General features: G+C 37.3%; 1 protein-coding gene across 7 annotated transcripts; it reads left to right on the forward strand.

Moving 5' to 3' along the window:
- The first annotated feature begins 3,821 nt into the window (after nucleotides 1–3,821).
- Nucleotides 3,822–21,100, forward strand: LOC108673460 (probable RNA-binding protein 19). 7 transcript variants are annotated; one of them, XM_018161310.2, is made up of 21 exons: nucleotides 3,822–3,999; nucleotides 5,587–5,748; nucleotides 6,473–6,631; nucleotides 6,836–6,919; nucleotides 7,476–7,679; nucleotides 8,027–8,074; nucleotides 9,925–9,966; nucleotides 10,520–10,561; nucleotides 10,863–11,084; nucleotides 11,523–11,567; nucleotides 14,211–14,432; nucleotides 15,503–15,568; nucleotides 15,902–16,153; nucleotides 17,051–17,095; nucleotides 17,670–17,891; nucleotides 18,397–18,441; nucleotides 18,624–18,671; nucleotides 19,479–19,670; nucleotides 20,154–20,183; nucleotides 20,511–20,958; nucleotides 21,010–21,100. In XM_018161310.2, the coding sequence occupies exons 1-20, from the start codon at nucleotides 3,979–3,981 to the stop codon at nucleotides 20,955–20,957; spliced, it is 2,598 nt and encodes an 865-aa protein (XP_018016799.1). In that variant the 5' UTR covers nucleotides 3,822–3,978; the 3' UTR covers nucleotide 20,958; nucleotides 21,010–21,100. The 7 variants fall into 7 exon arrangements, with proteins under 7 accessions (XP_018016799.1, XP_018016804.1, XP_018016811.1 ...); XM_018161315.2 differs by having other exon boundaries at nucleotides 18,630–18,671; nucleotides 20,511–21,100; XM_018161322.2 differs by having other exon boundaries at nucleotides 15,503–15,547; nucleotides 20,511–21,100.
- Nucleotides 21,101–21,754: the final 654 nt, after the last annotated feature.

The raw sequence follows: 21,754 nt of genomic DNA on the forward strand, positions 1-21,754 counted from the left end.
ATTGATATATGATAGCCTATTAGCTACCATATTGCCTTTATTGGGCATAGGGCTGGAGCCTGGATAATAATAGCAAACATATAGCTAATAAAAATTTCCAACTGTTGCAATCCACAGTATTTCCACTGTTGCAATCCTGCCTCCTGCCAAAATAACATGCAGAACGTAATAACAAGTCAACTCAAAACATTTCCTCCATGAAGATTGTGTAGCCTAGTTAGGGTTATGTCAGAATGGACATACTGGTGCATTATCACTTGTACAGTTGCCGCTTAAGTCAGTTAAGTGAAGACAAATGCTAGTGACTCTTTTGTATGGGACTTAGTAAATAACATGGGTCTTTGTATGCATGGGAGTGATGGGACTTTGTGAATAACAAGTTTGTAGGTCATAAATTAAATGGCTTACCACGGCCTAGATATGGAATTTACGGCTCAAAGAAATGGAATCACGGCTGGCAAACCCATGAAGCTACGGCTCTAAGAAATGGAAACATGACTGGCAAACCCATGCCATGAAGCCACGGTAAAAAAATCTGGTCGTAGATTGCCAACATCAAGTAGAATTAGATATAGCTATTCTATGCCTGATTGGGCATATCCATACATAAGATACATTACCATATTATTGATGTGATATTACCGTAGCCCATAGGTATTGGCGTATCCATAAACATGCCCTTGAGCCTTTACAATGAGATTGTCCACTGCAAGCTTCATATCAGCAGCCATGTAGCATTTCTTCTGTAGGTAAGCTTACAGGACTGCTTATAATTTCACAACATTTTAATCAAGTTGAGTGAATTTACTATAGCAAAAAAAAAAAGATTGTAAAAAACATATCTGATACACAAAGGAATATTTTAGTGACAACCAATTAACCATAATATTTTTTGAAAAAATATTAATACTTCAGGTTAATTACCTTTCATTCTATGTTGCCAGACTGGTGAACAATTCTATCTATGACATTCTATGCACAATTTTGTAATCACCAATTATTCATTCATTTTTAGTTAGAGGAAATCTTTTTGCTAAGCAAGATAAATATAATAAAAATTATTTGGTTTAATTGATTTTTTCATTAACTGAAGCCTTGCCACCCTTTGCCAAACCTAGGTTCTACTTTAACATTTAAATGAGTTTTTATGGGTGTCCCTTATTATCCCATCATGCGGAAATGGCCGCCATTTTGCTTTGGAATGAGATACGCGAATTCTGTCAATCACGTTTGTAAGCCAACACCTTTGTGCAACTTTTATGTAAGTAAAATTTTTTAATATGGCCAATTTTTTTTTCTGCAGATCTTAGCAGAGGTACTTTTCCAAAATCTCACTTCTTACACTTTCTCAGAAATTTTTTAAAGGTAGTAAATGTATGATTTTTTAATTTGCTTTATGCAACATAGATAGTAAAAATGTTGAACTTTACACCACTATTTTTTGCAAAATTTTTGCAAATTTTTTTTGCAAAATTTTGATTAGTTTAGCTGTTATGACATTTTTTCAAAATGTGAGATGGCTGTCCCGATTTACACCACCTGTCCCTTATTACCCTGTTTGACGGTATACCATCAAATGGGGTAAAAAGGGATGGGCAGGGTAATAAGGGACAGTCCTCCAACATTTTGTAGAAATGTTGTAAACGCTAAACTAATTAAAATATTGCAAAACTAAAAATAGTGGTGTAAAGTTCAACATTTTTACTATCTATGCAGCATAAATCAAGTTGAGAAATCATACATTTATTACCTCTGAAAATCCCTGAAAAAAATACCCTGAAATGATCCTGAAAAATCCCTGCTAAGGTCTGTAGCAGAACAAATATTTGTTGTATTGAAAAATTTACTTACATAAAAGTTGCACACTAGTGTCAGCTTAAAAATGTGATTGACAGAATTTGCATATCTCATTCCAAGAAAAAATGGTGGCCATTTCCTCAAAACGGGGTAATAAGGGACACCTCTAAAATTGCATTTACAGTAGAACCTTGCTTAGCAAAGGCTCCATTTAATGAAAAAATCAATTATCAATAAAGAATTTTGATTAGATTTACCTCGCTCAGTGAAAAAAATTTCTCTTAATGAAAAATTACTGCATCAGTCATCACAAAATTGTGCATAGAATGGCACAGATAGAATTGAGCACTGGGCAACAAATAATGAATAGTTATTAACCTAAACTATGATTTATTTCTTCAAAAAATATGACAGTTGTCACTAAAATATTCCTTCCTGTTTCAGGTAGGTATGTTTTTTACAATCTTTTTTGTTATAGTGTCACTTGACTTGATTAAAATTGTGCAAAATTAGAAACCATCCTGTAAGCTTACAGATACTGAAGAAATGATACATGGCTGCTGATATGAAGCTTGCAGTGGACAAGGTCATTGTCAATGCTCAATGGCATGTCCATGGATACAGTAATATCACATTAATAATACGGTAATGTATGGATAAGTTAATATTATATCGATGAAGAAAAACCAAGCAAAAATCCCCAAAAAATTCATTTATTCCACATTCACATCATCTACAAAGGAAGAGGAGGACTTCAGAGTACTGTTACTCTGTTAGTAATAGATGAGTACACTCTGCATGCTTCGAATGTTTAAAATTTAGTTTTATTTCAAGTGTCCCTTTTTACCCTATTTCCAGATTAATTCAGGAGCCTTCTATATTGCATCTAGCACCTTACAAATAGCATATGAAATTTTTTTGGAGATTCCATATGATAGCCCTTGCAAAGACCTTGAAAATGAGCCCAAACTTGTTTATGAAATGTTTCATGGTAAGAAGTTATTAACAAAAAACACTCAAAACCGTCCCTTTTTACCCTGTTTGATGGTAGTATAATACTATATATATAAGTAGCCCAGCAAACTATCACGGTCATGCTCATGGATACCTCATACCAGCATGATCATAGTCTCATTGATAAGATACTTGTTAAAATCTTGGGTAGATGAGGAAATTAACAATGAACTGATTCTAAATAATCTCTGGTTTGATAATAACACTAAGCTGATGACAGATGCAGGATGTGATAGAGGATTGGAATTTTTCTATGTATTTTGGAAATGTTTCAGAGCCATAATGCCTGATGTCAACAGCCACAAAATAAGCTTGCTAAAGGTAAGCATGGCCATACTGCATCTGGCTAAACCTCTTCCTGCCTAACCTACACAAGTTGCAACATTTATCCACCTATAACAAATCACAACATTTATCCGCCTAAAACAAATCTGAGCAGACCTGACCCAACCTAACCTCATTGGCTGTGGGAAGTTAGAAAGGCGGTCCAAGTGTGCTGGTTCAGTCAATCATTGACTGCAAGGAGGTTATGATCTGGGACAGTTTGAATACGTTAGGCCAGAAGAGGTTAGGCTGGAGTAGGTACAGCCGGATGAGGAACTGCCTGCTTATGAGCAAGCATGTGAAAACTTTAGATGAAGACCTACGGTGCTACTATCTTTTGGCAGTGTGTTGCTTGTCTGGATTACAGAGTTCAAGCATAGTCTGCGGCAGTTAACTCTGAGGCTGAGTAAAGTTAATGCATGGTGAAGCTGGGCATTGGCTCCTGGGCTTATTTAAGAGTAAAATTTGTGGCCTCTGGCTGCGCCCCCCAATTCTCAGTTGGTAGTTATTTAGGTATGGTATTATTATTCATGCAAGTAATTCTTGGTTGTCTTACTCCCAAATATCAGTTGAAAGTTATTTACCCTTTTTTTTATTATTCATGTGATGTTGTGAATGCTAGTATATTTTACTGGCTGCATATACATGCTGTTCTGCAAGTTTTTATACTTTGTTTTGTTTTTTACAGTACAATACAACAGTGTAGAATCAACCCATTTAACGTGGCTGAAATTTAATGGATATTGCATCAAATCCCAGAAAGCTGCATTTATCAACTTATCTTTTCCAAGATACCATCTAATGTTCATTCTTTACTGACTTTGTGCTTAATTTCTGGTAAAAATGGTCCTGAAAGCTAGCAAGGTAAGTGTACCAGTACCAAACTAAGAGAACTAACCCATGGAACTGCCTACCTCGAATACTGAGTACTGATATAGCTTGATAGTTAACCTAGAAGATAAAGTAAGAAATAAAATACTTGAAAAAAACTTTTTAAAAAACCACGTTTTTCTTGTGGACTAAAAAGTAGAGAATAAATTATGGCTTGCCCCAAAAAACATGGGTTGGGCTGTACATTCACCAACAAATTTCTAAAATTCGTGTGTTGTGTGTTTTTCGCTTTAATAATAAATCTGCCCGACCCACGTTTTTTGGGGCAAGCCATAATTTATTCTCTACTTTTTAGTCCACAAGAAAAACGTGTTTTTTTTAAAGTTTTTTTGAGTATTTTATTTTCCCCTTTTTAGTCCTACATAATATAAATTTTATTTCAGTTGGCCACGCAAATGCATGAAAGAAAATTCTTTTCGCAGTTCTGTATTCGAGGGGATACATTGGTGCATATAATTTCATTTCATGCACCAATTGAATAAATTCCACGCATTTCATTGAATAAATACGCCTGGAAACGTGCAACAAATTATTGATTATTGTATTGTCATCGGGAGCTGAGCTTCCCTAAAAACTTCAGAACGCTAGCTAGTGGGAAAGTTGGTGAAATATCGATTGCAAGATTTGATCATCACAATCTTGAAATGTGGTGTTTTCTTGTCATGTAACAGAGAAATATAAAACTTTTTTGATAATAATTGATGTTCTCCAGAAATATTAAAATTTGTCAAATAAAAGAAACTCATTATTAGACTTGTTTTGAACACCCTTTGGTAAGATAGATTATAGTGGATATTACAAGATATTTGCAATGAATGTTAAATTAGTTGCAATCATAGTTTACACTGACTGCTCTGCTATGGAACTTTATAATTAGTACCTAAGCTTCAGTTCATACCCCCAATTCTTGAAATGTGGTGTTTTCTTGTCATGTAACAGAAAAAAATGTTATGTCAATGACTGTGCCTGAAGTCTTCCTTTTGATTCGGACTCTCTCAGTTGGGAGCAGGAACTGCTGGGTCATGTCCACCATGTGGACCTGACCCTTTGATAAAAAGGAATTAAAAATGTTCTCAGGATATTGAAGTTGAAATAATCTGTTGAAAACATAGCTTTGGTTTGTATAAATGCATCTAGGCTCTAGTAGGAGCTGTTTTATTAACTAAAGTTAGTAACTTTAGTAAAGGCCAATTTTATTTATTGGCAGTAGCATTTTTTCCCAGAACCACTGTTATGAATGTCATAAAGATAAATATGACTTCTATCAAACCCTTCTAATCTTCATTGCTTGTGTGCATCATCAAAACATAAATATTGTATGAATGGGTCACAATTTTCCCTAGTGTGCTTCTACAGGCCAGTGCTCAACATTTAGCTTTTATTCATATTATAACTGCATATGAATATTTTATTTGATGTTAGCATCAAAATTACCATGTATTACCTATATTAGAAAACTATAATCTTCTATTACATCTGTTTAACTACTATTACTTTTGACCTATTTATTTGACCAACATTACCATTTACTGGTGGTACTTGAACAAATCTCTACTTCAGGTATTGAAAAAGAAGTCGCCAAAAACATCGCAGATGACACCCAAGCCTAAAAAGGCCAGACTGTCTTCTAGTTCTCCAAAAATAGACAGCCAAAAATCCATCCTTAAAAAAGTAACTCCTACAGCAAGAGAGAAAAAAAATGAATCCAAGAAGGAGCTTATGGTAAATTTTTACTTTTGCCAGTTTGTTGTTTGATATAAATTTGCTCATCTATTTAATGAGCCATGTGGTTTTTATGCAAATTAAGAAATTCCCAGTTTTATATGTTGAGTTTGCAGCTCAAATAAATTGTATATTATTGCATCAGGGAGTTGGAAAATTTTAGTAATGTCCGAAATTGATTTGTGTCTAGTAATTACCCTTGCATCAAGCATTAATGATATGTATGATTCCATTTAAATAATTTTTATTGCAAGACATGCAACATGTAGGACTGCCCAATGAACAGATAAGCAAGTGGATAAGTTTAATAATTGACTTATCTCTTGGTTTGGTCCAGTTGATAGTGTGCAAACAGATTAGTTTGCTAGAAGGGAATTTTTCTAACAAATTTAAATATAAATTTCCATTCAAATTGAGAAAATATTCAATATTAATGTGAGTTATGTGACTGACCTTTATTTCATCATTGACTAACAATATTACATATTATTGTTCCATTTGGTGCTAATAACTGCATTCAGAATCGCCCAAGAACTACCGTACACTAGTGAAGGCTAATTTCTTTGTGTGGTCTTGTTTGTTACTGTTTCTCATGTTTCATCTTTGCTAATTGGCATCATATTAAGCCATAAACTGTTTTAAATTAAATATTTTGTTTAAGTGAAGTATAACCTATGTATAAATCTTCTATCTAATATTTTTATTTATGTTTCTTCTACTTGAGGCATGCCTGAAGAGGTCACCTGAAACCCCACTGGCGGCACCCACATCAAAGAAAATGAGACGCACTTTGAGCTCCCAACCTGAAGAGAGTCGGGAGTCCAGCATCAAAATTAAAACTGCAGAAAAAAAGCCTAGCAAAGGCATAAAGAAAAAGCTTTCGGTACTTTTGTTATAATAACACCTTTTGACTGATATAAAAGTTTTTATAGTTTGATGCTATAGCCAATGAGCTTCATTTTAAGTCAAATATAGTTATTACTTTACTTTAACTATTTACCCTCATGAAGTATGAAGGCCTTGCTAAATACAAGCTTCCCTACATGATGGTTAAGATGTTATTGTGCATTCTGTTCTGAATTTGCAGACACCTAGAATTGCTTCCCCTCAACCTGAAGCAGTTGATGATTCCCACAGTATGAAGGATGCAGTTACCCGCCAAAGGTCTTTGGTAAGCTTAGTTTGTTTGTGTGCTTGATTGAACCGTATTATTGATTATGATGTACCAAGCTTAATGCAAATCTATGAAATATGTTGAAAGAAGACATTTGTTTGATTACATTACATTTTATGAAAAAAGCACGGGTACTAAGTTTTCATACTAAGTGTGCTAAAAGTTAAGAAAAGTTGAACTGTTTAAATCCATTTATCAATTGATAATCTTGCAGTCTTGTATTGGTATATACCTATAAATGCTCACCAGGCAATGAATCTTAATTGTTTTCTCTCAAAGATGTTGCCAATAATGCATTTTTTCTATCAAGCTATAAAAGTTACTGATGGTAGTATCAATTAATACTGGGTAATAAAATTACATTGATGGTCATGGAGAGTTATGGAAAAGTCATGGAATTTATTTCTAAATACCAATGCCTGTAAATACCTACTGTAGAAGTATTTTAATATTGATCTAATTGAACAATTTTGCCGGAGGCCATGGAGGAGTTGAGGAAGTTGAGCTCTCCTTCAAATTCTTCATCTTATCTTTATGATGGCTGCTCTTTCAGGGTTACAGTGTGCAAGTTGACGATATCAACAAAGTGACGAGAGCAAAACTGATCCAACACTTTGGCAAGTTTGGTACGGTTGTGAAACTTGGTTTATCCAGTCAGCCTACTAAGATCTCCAAGTCCTCGGCCTCAGAAGTCAGAGGCAACGTTACCTTTGCCAGCAAAGATGTTGCTGACTTGGCAAAAGCAGCTAGCCATCTAGTAAGTTCACATAATGCAAATTTAAGTGGAATGCTGCTGCTGGAATATTGAATTAGTCAATTCATATGCTATTTTATTTTATAGAGAAGTAATTTCAACCAATCGCTCCAAGATATTTCAAATTCATACTAATACATGACCTTTAGTACTTGTATGAGAAATTTTTATTCTGATGTACGTATATGTGTATGTATGAGATAATTTATTATTGATTTAAAGATTAATCAATAATGATTTCTGCTAATGAACTGTAGATGTTTCCTTGCAAATCACCTAAAATAATGACCAAAAATGTCACTCAAAAGAACTTGATTGTTATTTCACTACTCATCCATCAAGTTTGACAGGTTGATGGATGCGAGATAGTCATCAGACCTTGGACGCCCATCCTACAGGTCAGTGTCCGCCTCGAACCACCGATGTCTTCAATCATTGAGTGTATCACATATGTTAAGGGGGAGAACACATAGAGAGAGACCTATCTGACAATTCTCCAGCCGAACTCGCGGCCGGTCTCCAAGATTCAGTGAATATGGAATATCTCCCGAACTAATGAATACAGCTCGACGAAACTTTGCACACGCATTCATTAGGACCTAATGGTGATGTTTAGGTTGTAATAATTTCTTCAATTTCGCCTTTGTTTACAACTTTTACGGTCAAACGGGCCAAAATTCGCAGTGAATATATAACAGTTTCTGAACTAGGTACTTAACGTATTTGAACGTAATCTTGGAGACATATGTATTCCTAAAAGCTCAACGGCGATGTTTAGGTTGAGCAAAAGTTTTCAGCTTAGGCTTTATTTGCAAGTTATTCGGCCAGAGGGAGATGCAACCAGCATTTTTGCGGCTGATTCTCAAATTTGGAGTGAACTTAAAATACCTCCCCAAACTAATAAACTCAATAAAACTTTGCACAAACGATAATGGTGATGTTTAGGTAATGAAAATTTTTAAATTTCGCCCTTGTTTGCAACTTAAGTGAACTAATAAAGTGGTAATGCTTCATAAAAATTAGGTTTATGTATATTGGATTCTGCGTATAGCCTTATACTTTGCAAACGAAGGCGGAATTGAAAAAATTAGTACGACCTAACAATCACCATTTGGTCCAATGAAGAATGTATGAGCAAATTTTCATCGAGATACGTTCATTAGTTCTGGAGACGTTCCCTGTTTCGAATCTTGGAAACCAGCCGCGAGTCCAGCCAGAGAATTTTCCGACAGGTCAGAAAGAAAGAGTGCGGTCTCATTGATGTGAAATGATTTCCACTAGAGCCTACTTTGCTTGCAAACTTGTAAGTGATAGAATAGTCTTATATTACAGATGCTTGGTGCTGGTGAGGTAGCTAAGGTGTGAAAAATTGTTCTAAAGAAGTAGTCAAACTACAAGTTCGGCAAGTTTGACTTTGTGCACTCCATTGAGGGATTTTATCAGGAGGTTTTGGCTCATATTCTTCACAGATTTTTACCTTGTCTGCTCGGAGTCTAAGCGTGCGGAATCTTTAATCAGTCTTTAACTCATTGGGAAGGAAGTTATTGGTTTTTAAGTGTGGTAAATCAACGGTATCCCGACAGGAGCTCAGGGAGCATACTGAGATTTTATGGTCTGGTGCCGCGTTAGCATCATGTCCTCAGCAGATGCTTTTTTGCATCTGCTGAGGACATGATGCTGCATGGATATACCGACTAAGCCGCCATGTTAATATACTGACTAAACCTTCGAAATGCTTATTGACTCATTATGATTGGATTTTTCTCAAATTGCGGTAAATTTTCCTGCAAAATCTACCTCTTTCATAGACTTATTCCTCCAGCTTGTCGAAGGAGCTTTAAACTGACCATTCTGGGTATCTTTCCTGGAAGCTAAATTAGTTTATTGATGCCTTTTCCATCAGCTGATATATTCCAGCAAGCGCACTGGGGCTTCTAGATCTTACCAACATCTGTGTTTTTCAATATCCCTCCCTAGACTTAGATTATTTCAGTTTCAGGCATCTAAACGGTTTATATTTTAGTGACTAGTAACCGGTTCTCTCTGTCTTCATACCACATCGTTACCGCTGCTGCTGATCATGCAACAAGGCATTGTGCAGTCAACTCATTGTATTGGTTCCATGAAAAATTTTGGAATCGAGATGCGATAGTTTTTCTTTAATGCAACAAATATTGTGGTTTGTTTCATTCAATGGTATACATGAGATGTATTTTTTGAAGGTGAAATTTATTGCCATATTTTTCAGATGGATAATGAAGAGAAAGCACCTCAAAGGATAAAGAAAAAGGTTTGTATTTGTGACAAATTGCTCTCTTTTGTGTAGACCACTTCTGCCCAAATTAAGAAATTGAGGCTATTTTGATAAGTGACTTTCACGCGCAGTGACGTTTTAATTTTAGATGTATTTATATCGTATTTTTTATTGTAGACGTTGTATTTTCATTCGGAATGGGGTCAAACAGAAATTTGACAGTCGAATCTATTGGATATATTATTAGCATTGTTCTGCTATAAAAACATGGATTCCATGTTCTGCTATAAAAATACCGACGTATTATTCATTCATCAGATGGCTGGGAGCATAGAGTTGCGGGTTTGAAACAACAGCAACCTTTAAGAATTATGCAAGGTCTAAAACCAGCGATAGTCCAGATTTGGCCCATTCAACTCTGACACCACTATTTCTATTAACAGTGCTACAACAAACCTGTAACTATACAGTCAGTATTGGTTCAGACTAACCAATATTGATTGTATTGATTTGATGAAAGGGCCTACTTTAGTAAATGCTCTATTTGTAGTGAATGATATGAATATTGAATATGTTTTTTTTTCAACAGTATACCAATGAAGATAAGGAACCTCGGGGGATAAAGCGGAAGGTTTGTATGTACGATAATTTTAATTACTGGTATATTATGTTGTTACTTCTGCCGGGATTGAACAATTAAGGTTACTTGCATTGGTGACGTTATCGCAAGGTGACATTTTAATTGTAGTTGTATTCATATAATATTATTCATCATCGACGTCTAATTTATGTTCGGAAAAGAGTAAAACAATTATTTGATAATCGAATATTGCCTTCGGAATGTTAGACTGATATTCTTAGCACGATATAGATAAAGAAGTTGGTGTTGGCTGGGACTCGAGTGCTGCCTAACATTCAGTCATCTATTTCAGAGAAATGAAACTGCCTCTCCTAGCGGTCATAAGATATTTGTTGGACGTCTGCTTCCCAGTGCCACGTCCGACGATCTCGAGAAACATTTCTCGGCTTACGGCGAGGTTTGGGGTGTTTCTCTCCACCACGATAAAAAGAACAACCCGCCAAAGAAGAGTTTTGCTTTTGTTTCCTTCGCCAACGAGACCGCTAAAGATGCTGCTCTCATCGCTGATCACGAGGTAAGACATGTGCATAATGACTTCAATATTAATTTCTGTCAAGGTCTCGGTAAATGCAGCTTGGTACGCGAAGTCTCAGCTTGGGGAAAGGATTGAGTCTAGCTTGGATTTTACACGTCAAACGGCGTTACAGCACCTAATTTGAACGTCACCGGAGTTTCAATTGTATCCCGCAAGACAGTCAGTGTGCTTAATTTTTTTTTATGTTGCTGAACAATGTGCACCGAGTTTTCAGTGTCGACATTACCCTAGTTATAGCAAGTGAAATTGCTTAGCAGCTTGCTAAGCAGCTCTGGTAGATGCGTTATCTATAGGTTTGAGTTGTATTTTGATGCAGCATATCATATTATATTTATAGCATATTGATGTAAATACTATCTGGTGTTGAATATTGTTCTTTTCAAGAGTTTATTTCTGATCATAGTTCTCTAATTGCAGATTGATGGACAACCTATCTATGTTGATGACAGCCGAAAGCCTCCGGTGAGTATAGCTCCTTTGCAATGAATTCGTTTTAGTCCCTATTTACTTATTAGTGGTCGTTGTTGGGAATTTGTATGTATCATTTCTACTTATTTCAATGTCATTTTGACTATAGAGGGCTTTAATAATGGCCATACTAGGCTACCGTGTTGGTGAGAAATTATTGCTGCCAAATCCATCAACTGATTAATCCCACCAAGCTATGAAGAGATTATCATGATATCTGGTACTTCAGAACTTCAAGGGCACGTAACATTTTGAATGATCAATGAAAAAATTAAGTGAGCATAAAAGGAGACAGAAAAGAAGGTAATAGCGATTATGTTCAATAGTTGAAGGCTGCGACAAAATATTTCGGCCTTTATGCTACGACAAAATAACGGCATCGAAGGAGCCGATTCGACAGAAGTTGTAGGCTATCCCAGGTTTTAGCCGCGGCGACCGGGAACGCTCTCGCCAATGGTGGATGGGGGTGTAAATGGTACGATGAGGGCCGCTGTTGATGACAAACGCAGTCGCCTTCTAGAAGAAAATTCGACGCGCGCTGCAAATCGTCCCAGAGGTAGGGAAGTGCCAGACTACGAAGACATCGAGACGTCGGAAGGGAGGCCTTGACCTGCATGCACAGCCCGTGAATATCGCGTAATGTCAGTGTTAAGTGATAGTATTTTAAGCTATCGCACATGAGTTGCATTGTGGGATTCATAATAGATTGCAGTTTATTATGTACTGTAGTATGAAAGTTATAAAGTATGGCATTGCCGTAGTTCAATCTAGGCCTCGAGACAAGCGGCCGACGCTACGAATAACACCTTGCCGTGAACCGTGGAGGCTGGACTGATGGCCCTGAACCACAGCTGGGGAACCGTTGAGACTGGCCCAGGGCCGTCTGTAGTGTGTAGTGAAAGGCCTTTGTTGTTGCCCTATGTGCTGACAAGCATAACGGGCAGTTAGAAAGATACTCAATGTATTCACGGCATCGAAATAACCCCTTCCGCTTAGTTTGTTCGGTGTACATTCCAGTGGTCAAGGGTCGCTGGCTGTGTGCCGACTTTGGCGCCGAAACGAATCTCTTACAGCGCAGATTGTCGAAATGACTGCGCCGCGCATTTTGCCGAATAGTGATGGCATTAGCTGCAAAAGCAGGATTGTCATGTTTGTTCGAACGGTGGGACAACCCGCTGGAGCAGTCAAACCCTTCACTTCGAAGCCCGACATTTATCGTCGTAGCATGGGTCAAAAGTACGCTGGGGGACCCGGAATGAAGTCTTTGAGCGCACGGGTTTAACTCCATGGGGTAAGTTGCGCGAGATCGTCGACTGGTAGCGCCGACCACGAGTCAGGCCGACACAGTCCAGACGACTGCAATCGCTGTCGAAATCGCGCCACGGAGCACAAGTAACGGTTTTTTACTATGCCGCTGAACGAGCGCATGGCACAATTGACTGAAGCTGTCGGTGGTCTAAAATCGCTATTTCGATGACATTGACGGCAGAAGGTCAGCACGCGTGACAACGGTCAGCAGTCCGCCCATTTCTTGCGTCGGTAAAGTTACGTGACAACTATGCCAGAGGTGGATAACTGGTCATTCAGCCGACGTGCCCACGAGTCGTGTCGTCTACGCGACCCCTTCGAAAGTTTTGATTGCCATTGATAAAAACATAATCGGTGTGAGTCGCACGTCTGGTGAAAATATCACTTAGTTTAAAGAACAACTAACGCTTCATAGCAGCCAATCCACGGCGATAAATGATAGTAGCGACGCATATAAGGACGCGCAGGCAACCCTAGCACACAGCAGCTCAAAAGTGGTAGGTCGGGCGCCTGTGTCAAGTGTGGTCAGGTGCACGCCCTTGCCAGTTACGGTCGCTACGGCGCCATAATTCGTCGCAAAAGTGGCAGGTCGCGTGCGGGGCTGTTCGCGCTCGACTACATGCAGTCGTTCAGCGCGAAAACGCGCGACAGAACCAGCGTCGTGCTAAGTCTCGGTCAGAATGATATGGAGAGAGGGCGCGCGACGGATGAGAGAAAACTCATAAAACTTGCGGTTCATATGAATCGGTGTTCTCCGATTCAAGATTAGTTATCAGACTATAATTTAGAATAATATTATGTTCTCTAACTGTGACAAGCTGTGTTTGAGACACATCTAGAGAGTTTTTATTACAGGGAAGAGTATCCACCTCTCCCCAGGTGTCCATACAATATCATCACGTATTGATTGAATGATACACATGTTGGGCCTGAGTTCTCTCAACAGTATACCCATGGTGCTTTCTTTTTAATCTATCATTTTTTTATGTTGACAGCGAAGATAAGGCATCTCGAGGAATACAGAGAAAGCTTTGTATTTGTAACGATTTCATATATAGTTTGTTGAATTATTCAGCCGAAATTAAATACTGTTTATTGAGTTTACCTTCATTAGTGACGATTTAGTTATAGATTTAGTCATCTTCCATTATTCATGGCCAACGGTAAATTTAATTGGTAAAAGAGTCGAACAAAAATATTCAAGTCGAATCTCTCGGATCTGTTATTCGTAATATGAAGCTAATACTGTTACCATGATCACTGTAGATGATCGAGATTTTTTGTGTTGATTTGGACTTGATTGCTGCCTAACTTTCCGTTGTGTTTCAGAGAAACGAAACTGCCACTCCTAGCGGTTATGAGATATTTGTTGGTAGTTTGCATCCAGATGCCACGCACGAAGATCTGAAGAAACATTTCTCAACTTACGGCGAGGTTTTGAATGTTTTCTTACACCACGATAAAAAGAATAACCCGCCCAAAAATAATTTTGCTTATGTTCGCTTCGCCGATGAGACCGCTAGAGACGCTGCTCTTGCAGTTGACCACGAGGTGAGACATGTGCACAATGACTTCAATTTGAATTTCCGTCAAAGGCCTCCACTGAGAGCAGTAAAATTTGTATGGAATTGAAGTAATGGAATGCACTAAGTTAGGGTGAGAGGGAGACAGATCCATGACGCTGTCCCGAGGTAGAGCACATAAAGGCTTAGCTTGTAGGAAAGAGTTCAGCTAGAGTGGTACACTCCGTTAACAGGAGAGTCTCGGTCAAAAATCGAAAATTTCGGATTTTCCGGTTTTTATTATCATTTTAAAGGTCCAGAAATTGCGCATCTAAAAAGCCCAATGCCATGTTTGTGCGATCATTTGTTCTTTGACGACAGCCAGCGGTCGAAGCGCAAGTAAAACATATACCTTCAATGATCATAAAGTTCAGTTTTTTGGCTCTCTCGAAAAGTTTAAATTTCAATCTTTAAAACCTATCTCCTCCTATGATTTTGAAGTTACAGCATTGAAAGATATACCATTCGATTTGGAAAGTAAAGATCTAGAGGATAGTTGTAGCTTTTTGTAATTCTGTTATAGTTTGGATTATATATTGCAAAAAGGGGGAGGAAGGGGGAATCGGAAAACGGACGACAAATCACGGTCCTTACCCGCAAAAATAAGAATTTTGATAAAAGCTACAACGAATCGCTAGATGTGATAGAAGACACCTAAAAAATACATAGAAACATAGAAAATACATAGAAAACAGAATTAAGGGCAGATATCATTTGCACCCGAGGTTGTAGCGTCGTGACACGACAACCCGTGGCGATTAGGGTTAAACGTCGCTAAAAGTTTCAATTGTATCCCGCAAGGCAGTTAGCTTGGCATATACTTTGCTATTGAACAATTTGTACCGAGTTCTCCGTGTCGACATAACCAAAGCTCTAGCAAGCTGAAATGCTTAGCAGCCTCAAGTTGAACTCAAATCCTCAGAAGCGTTACGAATTTGTTAGTGGTATTTTGCTGCAATATTTTGCATTATAGCATATTGATGTGATTAATATTAGATATAGACTATCTATTTAAGATTTTTATCTCTTTTTTTTCTCATCGTGGTCCTCTAACTGCAGATCAATGGATCCCCTGTACATGTTGATGACAACAAAAAGTCCTCGGTAAGCACAGCTCCTCTGCAGGTAATTTCTCGCATAAGTCACTATTTCGTTGTTATTAACTGTCGTTATTGTGATTGTTCGTGTATCGTGACTACCTGTTGCGGCATTACTTCCACGACACCAGCATTTTTTTCATCAATTAGATTTATTTGCTGTTGTTACTATTAACTGAATAGATGATGCAAGATAATTGCGAGTTGTTTACTGCAGTGAAGAGAATAGTCTGTCTTTTGAGCGTGTGAAATTGTAATGGTATTTTTTTAGATTTTCCTTCCACAGTTTTGACCAGTTTCTTGGAACTAAATTTGTGAGTCTTCATATATATTTTTATTATAACTTTTTTTTCATTTAAAGGGTGGCAGATTAATAGTCAACCCAGAACGGAAGAAGCAGAAGAAAAGCGACGATAATAAAGTGTTCATAAGCAACATCCCCTACAGCGTCGGGGCTGAGAGCGTCAAGGAACTCTTCTCACAGTTTGGGAAAATATCAGACGTGCGGATGCCACTCGACAGGAACGACGAGCGTTTCAACAGAGGCTTTGCCTTTGTCTCATTTCTTGACAAGTCGTCGGCTGACAACGCAATTGCCTCTGAGGATCTTCAGGCTAGTGATGCTGAATCCCTGACTTTGTCCTCGTAAATTTGTAACAAAATATCTTATTATATTCTTTTCTTGAGCTGATGGTTATACTTGCTTATGAAATCAACAAATGAATAAAACTAGATATTTCGTATTTCGTTAACTTTCTGATTTTGGACTCATGTGTTCTGTACAAATCAATGCTCCTTGTTAATGTTGATATCACCGTCCTTAGACGTTCTTGAGCTTCCATTCACGTGTTACTTGAAGAGTAACACCGCTTCAGATATCGAAGTTTCCTAATCTTCTACGAGTATATTTTTCAAGTATTTTAATGAATGTGTCAACGCTGACTCCTTTTGTCGCGGAACTTAACACGTATTTAATTAGTTGTTTTTTACGGCTAAACCACGAATATGGAAGAACAATTGGAACGAAAACTTTTCAATTCATTCAAACTTAGTAGCCTTTGGTTCAAATACGAGTCTAAATGCCTAAAAATGAGATAAATTATTAGCGTATTATTAATATTGGCAACAAAATAATGTGAACTTTTTCTAATCCAAAACGTGAAAAACCATTTATCAACATTTGACTAAGCCCAAAAAAATCTTATTTACTCCTGACAATCATGTTTTGAGCATATCAAGTCTGAGGCATGTATGAGAGAAATTAACTCTTTTTGATATTGATATACCGTAACTGCGAGATTAAAGCAAGTCCTTACTTTTCATCCACCACAACGATGTAAGTGACTTAGAGACGCACACACGCTCAACTCAGCTCCTAATGTTGACAGAAAAGTATGATGAGTATAAGTTGGTGGAGTTCAGAATAACTTCCCAAGGATTTATAAGTTTGTATAATTCGATCTTAGTGTTACTTTGAATTGAAGTATCAATGTGGTTGTTTCTTTTTCAGATCGAGGGGCGCACTTTAGCTGTAAAACTGTTCAGCAAGATTGAGGTACCGTACTTGATTCCTTATTCTTCATATTTTTTATACGTTTATATTTATCTGAACGTAGAAAAGACAGATTTCCCTCCAAACAAATATAGTCAATCCCGTTTAATTGGATTACATGGAGTTGCGGTGGTACAGAGAGACTGTTTCTCGCACCCAGCTACCGGGGTCGACTAAGGGCAAGTTCTTCCGTGAATCTAAGCTCATAGCTAACTCGGCCATTCATTCAATTCTGGTTGATAAATAAGTACCTGGCTTGTCCAGGGTGTTGTGCAATGCAGTCAAAATGGTTCTGGTGGGTTAGCTAGCCAGTGTTGGTCGTATAACTACCGGTGGCCTTAGTGCCCTGGAAAACTGAACAATCACCCTTCTCCTTCCCTAATCGCCATTACCAGGATGGGCAGTTGATGAACCCAATAACGATGTAGTAACAAAATAGTGTCGCTTATCAAAAGTTTATTTCAACTAAGCGGCTGATCTGATGAATTTGAATCAACTATACTCTCTGCTACTTATTATAGTGCCATAAATTTTGTAATAACTTCTGTTTTCATTTACTTCACTTATTGTATTTCAGAGAACTAAAACTAACACTCCACGCGATCACGAAGTATTTGTTGGAAGTCTGCATCCAGAAGTCACGTCCGACGACCTCGAGAAACATTTCTCTGCGCACGGGAAGGTTTTAAACGTTTCTATCCACAACGATAAAAAGAACAACCCGCCCAGGAAGAGTTATGCTTATGTTTCCTTCGCCAACGAGACCGCTAAAGATGCTGTCCTCGCGGCTGAGCACGAGGTGAGACATGTGCATTTTGACTTCAATATTCCTGCCTTTGGTGCCAAAAAAAGCAGTAAATATGGTCTCAGGGTTTCTGGAAATTCAAATTGGATTGATAATTAGTCAGAACTGAGTTAACGTGGGAGGAAAATAGATCGATGATTGTGTCCCGAGGTGGAACACATAATGGCTTAACTTGGGAGAAGGAGTCCCTTAGCATGGACGATTTACGCTAAGATTTGTTTTAGCACCTTATTTAAACTACGCTAAAAGTTTCAGTTGTAACTTTCAAGGCAGTGTGATTGACTTAATACGTTGTTTTATTGAATGTTATGGACCAAGATCTCAGTGTCGTCTTTGTTCTGTTCAAGCGAGCAAAATTGCTTAGATAGAAGCGTTACTAATTGGTTTCAGTTATATTTTTATTCAGCATCTCGTTCATAGCATAGTGATGGAATTCCTATTAGGTGTTGAATTTTTTATCTTCCAATGTTCATTTCTGATAGTGATTCTCTAATTGCAGATTGATGGGCACCCTATATATGTTGCTGAATTACGAAAGAAACAGGTGAGTACAGCTTCTTTGCAGTGTATTCTTTTTAGTCTCCATTATCTTGCTATTAGCGGTTGTTGTTGCGAATTGTTGCGTCTAATTCCCAATTTTTCAAGCGTCAATCATAACTATTAAATGTAAAATGTGCAAAAATGTATTTACGCTCTAGCCGCTCATTTGCTCATCGTGCTCTTTAGTTACAGATTGACGGTCATGCCTTGGGTGTTGAAGAAGGAAAGGTCTCGGTAAGTAGGCAAATCATCCTAAAGAATTTAGTCACTTAATTTTTCGAGTTTCTCAATACTTTTTACAGCACTTCTCTTTAACTTCACTTCTTGTTGTTTGTCAGTCAGTCTGTCTGTCTGCTACAAATCTTATAATCGATATTTAACACACTTCTACCTGTCCAATCGATCTGAAATTTGGCACACTTGCGTAAAGTTGGAGACAAAGCATGAATCGATTGACAGAACAAATAAAATTTTATAAATTAAAAAAAAATTTTCATTATTAAAAAATGTAAAAACAATTTCGTCTGCTACAAATCTTATAATCCATATATGACATAATTTGACATGTCCAATCGATCTGAAATTTTTTACAATTGCATAAAGTCAAAGACAATGCATGAATCAGTTAACAGAATAAATAATTTCGAAAATTTACAAAAAAAAATTTATATCATAAAAAATGTTGAAAAATATATTTTTTTAATATTTGAAAATAAAATTAGAAATTCATTGTACATGTGTAACATCTAAGACACTGGATTCTTCAGAAGTGTTGTCTTTTAAAAGTAGATTTTAAACGCATATTATTATTCTTTCAAAAAACTCGATGAAATGCTATAACTATCTTCATTCCAAATAAACAAACAATCGTTTGTCCGCGGCTTGAACACGAATGTAATGACAACTATTATTTCAAATCGACGAACAGCCGCCGTTTGACCTTGGCTTGAACACGAATGCAACAAATATTGTTTCAAATCAACAAACATTCGCTGTTTGACTTCGGCTATAACACGAATATAACCAGAGATATTATTTCAGATGGACAAACAGTCGCTGTTTGTTCTCGGCTTGAACAGGAAGACATCAGCCGCGACGCTTGCGCTTCACTTCGGTCGCTACGGGGAAGTCTCTGGCGTCGCAATGGAGGAAGACGCAAGCGGCGGCAGCTGCGCGGTGGTCACGTTCAGCGACGATGCCAGCGCTTCGGCAGCTCTCGCGGAAGATCACCAGGCGGGTTATGAATTTGCTTACCACATTCATTCTGTTTAAATAAAAAAGTCAATAATTTCGTAATTCTGTCAGAAGATAACCTGTGGCTTTTCAAGCTACTCTCACCAGTCACATACGAGAATGCGGAGTCGTGTACGTAAGCGGTTTTTGATAGGACGACTCATGATATCTATACCTTCCTGGCCTGCAGCGGGTTTTTATTTATCTTGGTTTGTTTGTCTTGTTGTAAAGCGTTTCAGCTGCATGGCCTTTCTTAGTTTCGTTTGGTATGGCTGTAATGTAAAATTTGTCGTTGGTAGACGTCGTACATACTTAGCAGGTCTAGAAAATTGCCGTGACACAATGGATATTTTGAGTCACAGTTGAAAGAAAAATTGATTATTTAACACGTTTTTCTTTATTTACAAATTTAGATTGAAGGAATCAGGGTGGTGGCTCATCAGGGTAGAAACTTTGATGAAACTGATAGTTCTTTTTTTTCAGATCGACTATTCATTCGTCACGATTCACAGGGTAAGATTCTATACGCAAATGGGCTAGATCTTGTTTCACTATTCACAATTCAGGTTCAGTATTTGAAAATTGAACATCTTTTGTCGCTAGTAAAACTTTTTCCTCTTGCTCATAACATTATGAATTACATAATGCCAGTTCCTGTCGAAAAGTAGAAGAAACGTGCGAATTTTTGGCTTGAATGCTTTAAATTTCATACCAATGCCTCGATAATTATTTGCATTTTAAAGATACGAAAAACATATTCTTTGACTCATTGTTCGTTCGTCTATAAGTGAAAATTAATGTTATACATTTAAGTTTTATTATAATTTTATTTCCCGACAGCACAAGATCACATCAAACAATGAAAGGTCCAGAAGAGACAGAGGAAAGACGTGTGACCGGCTCAACCGCAGAAGTGATGAAAATGAAGATGATAATAGTGATATTGATGAAAAAGAAGACGATGATAGTGATATTGATAACAATGAAGGCGATGATAGTGATATTGATGAAAAAGAAGACGATGCTGACAGTGATATTGATAAAAATGAAGGCGATGATAGTGATATTGATGAAAAAGAAGACGATGATGACAGTGATAATGATGAAAATGAAGACGATGATAGTGATATTGATGAAAATGAAGACAAAGATTGTGATAGTGATGAAAAGGAAGATGCGAGTGTAAATGACGGCCGGGACGTGGATAAAAATGGAAGTCGAGAGGGTAATGAAAGCGACTTGGATGAAAATGCAGCCGGCGAGAGTGAAGAAGAAAGTGATTGTTAGCTGAAAAGTTTGATCGTCACCTGGCGAAGAATTCTTGTGGATCCGAAACGTGACGGGTCACTGATTGAAGACCAGAGGGCTAGCGTTGCAAACTCGTGTGCCGTATAATTATAAAAAGTCGACCACGAAAGTGATGCAAAAGATTTTTTCTCGGTATGTTTGAGTTATTTTACCGAGTTGCGCTTTAGAGCTGCGTTTGAAACGTAGTGTCTGACTATTCTGATAATGATAAGCATCTGAGGAACTTGAGAAGAGTAAAAAATGAGCATCCAACAAAATATTGTGCTTTTCATTCTCATAAGTGAAGAAATTAAAAACTTTCACTTACATAATAAATAATATAATAACTTACAAATTTAGTTACGGAGTCAGGATAATGAAACTGACTTCTTGTTCACAATTTTCCGCGGTTGGTACCAATTCTAACAATTTCTTGGATATGAATTTATGAATTATAAGATAAAAAGAAAAGGTGCTACCGAGTTGGCCAAAGTATTCCAAACTAAGTCTAGACCAAAACAATATCTTAGCCGTATTGGCACCCAACTATGAGTTTAAAGTAGTACATTATAAAAATTTCATTTAATATAAAATTGAAGGACTTTAGCTGTAAGAGTGAAGATCCAAACGAGTTTTTTTATTTAATTTTAGGAAGATAACATTGCCCGTAAACCAAGAGTAAAAATCAGTCTACTGTTATAGCAGCGATCTCATAAATAAAAGGCATCACCAAAACTTGATCATTTTCAGATATACAAAACTACCGAAACGAACGCGAATTACAATTATGGGCACAA

Source organism: Hyalella azteca, unplaced genomic scaffold (assembly GCF_000764305.2).
Source record: "Hyalella azteca isolate HAZT.00-mixed unplaced genomic scaffold, Hazt_2.0.2 contig15593, whole genome shotgun sequence".
In the NCBI taxonomy this organism is placed as follows: Eukaryota; Metazoa; Arthropoda; class Malacostraca; order Amphipoda; family Hyalellidae; genus Hyalella; species Hyalella azteca.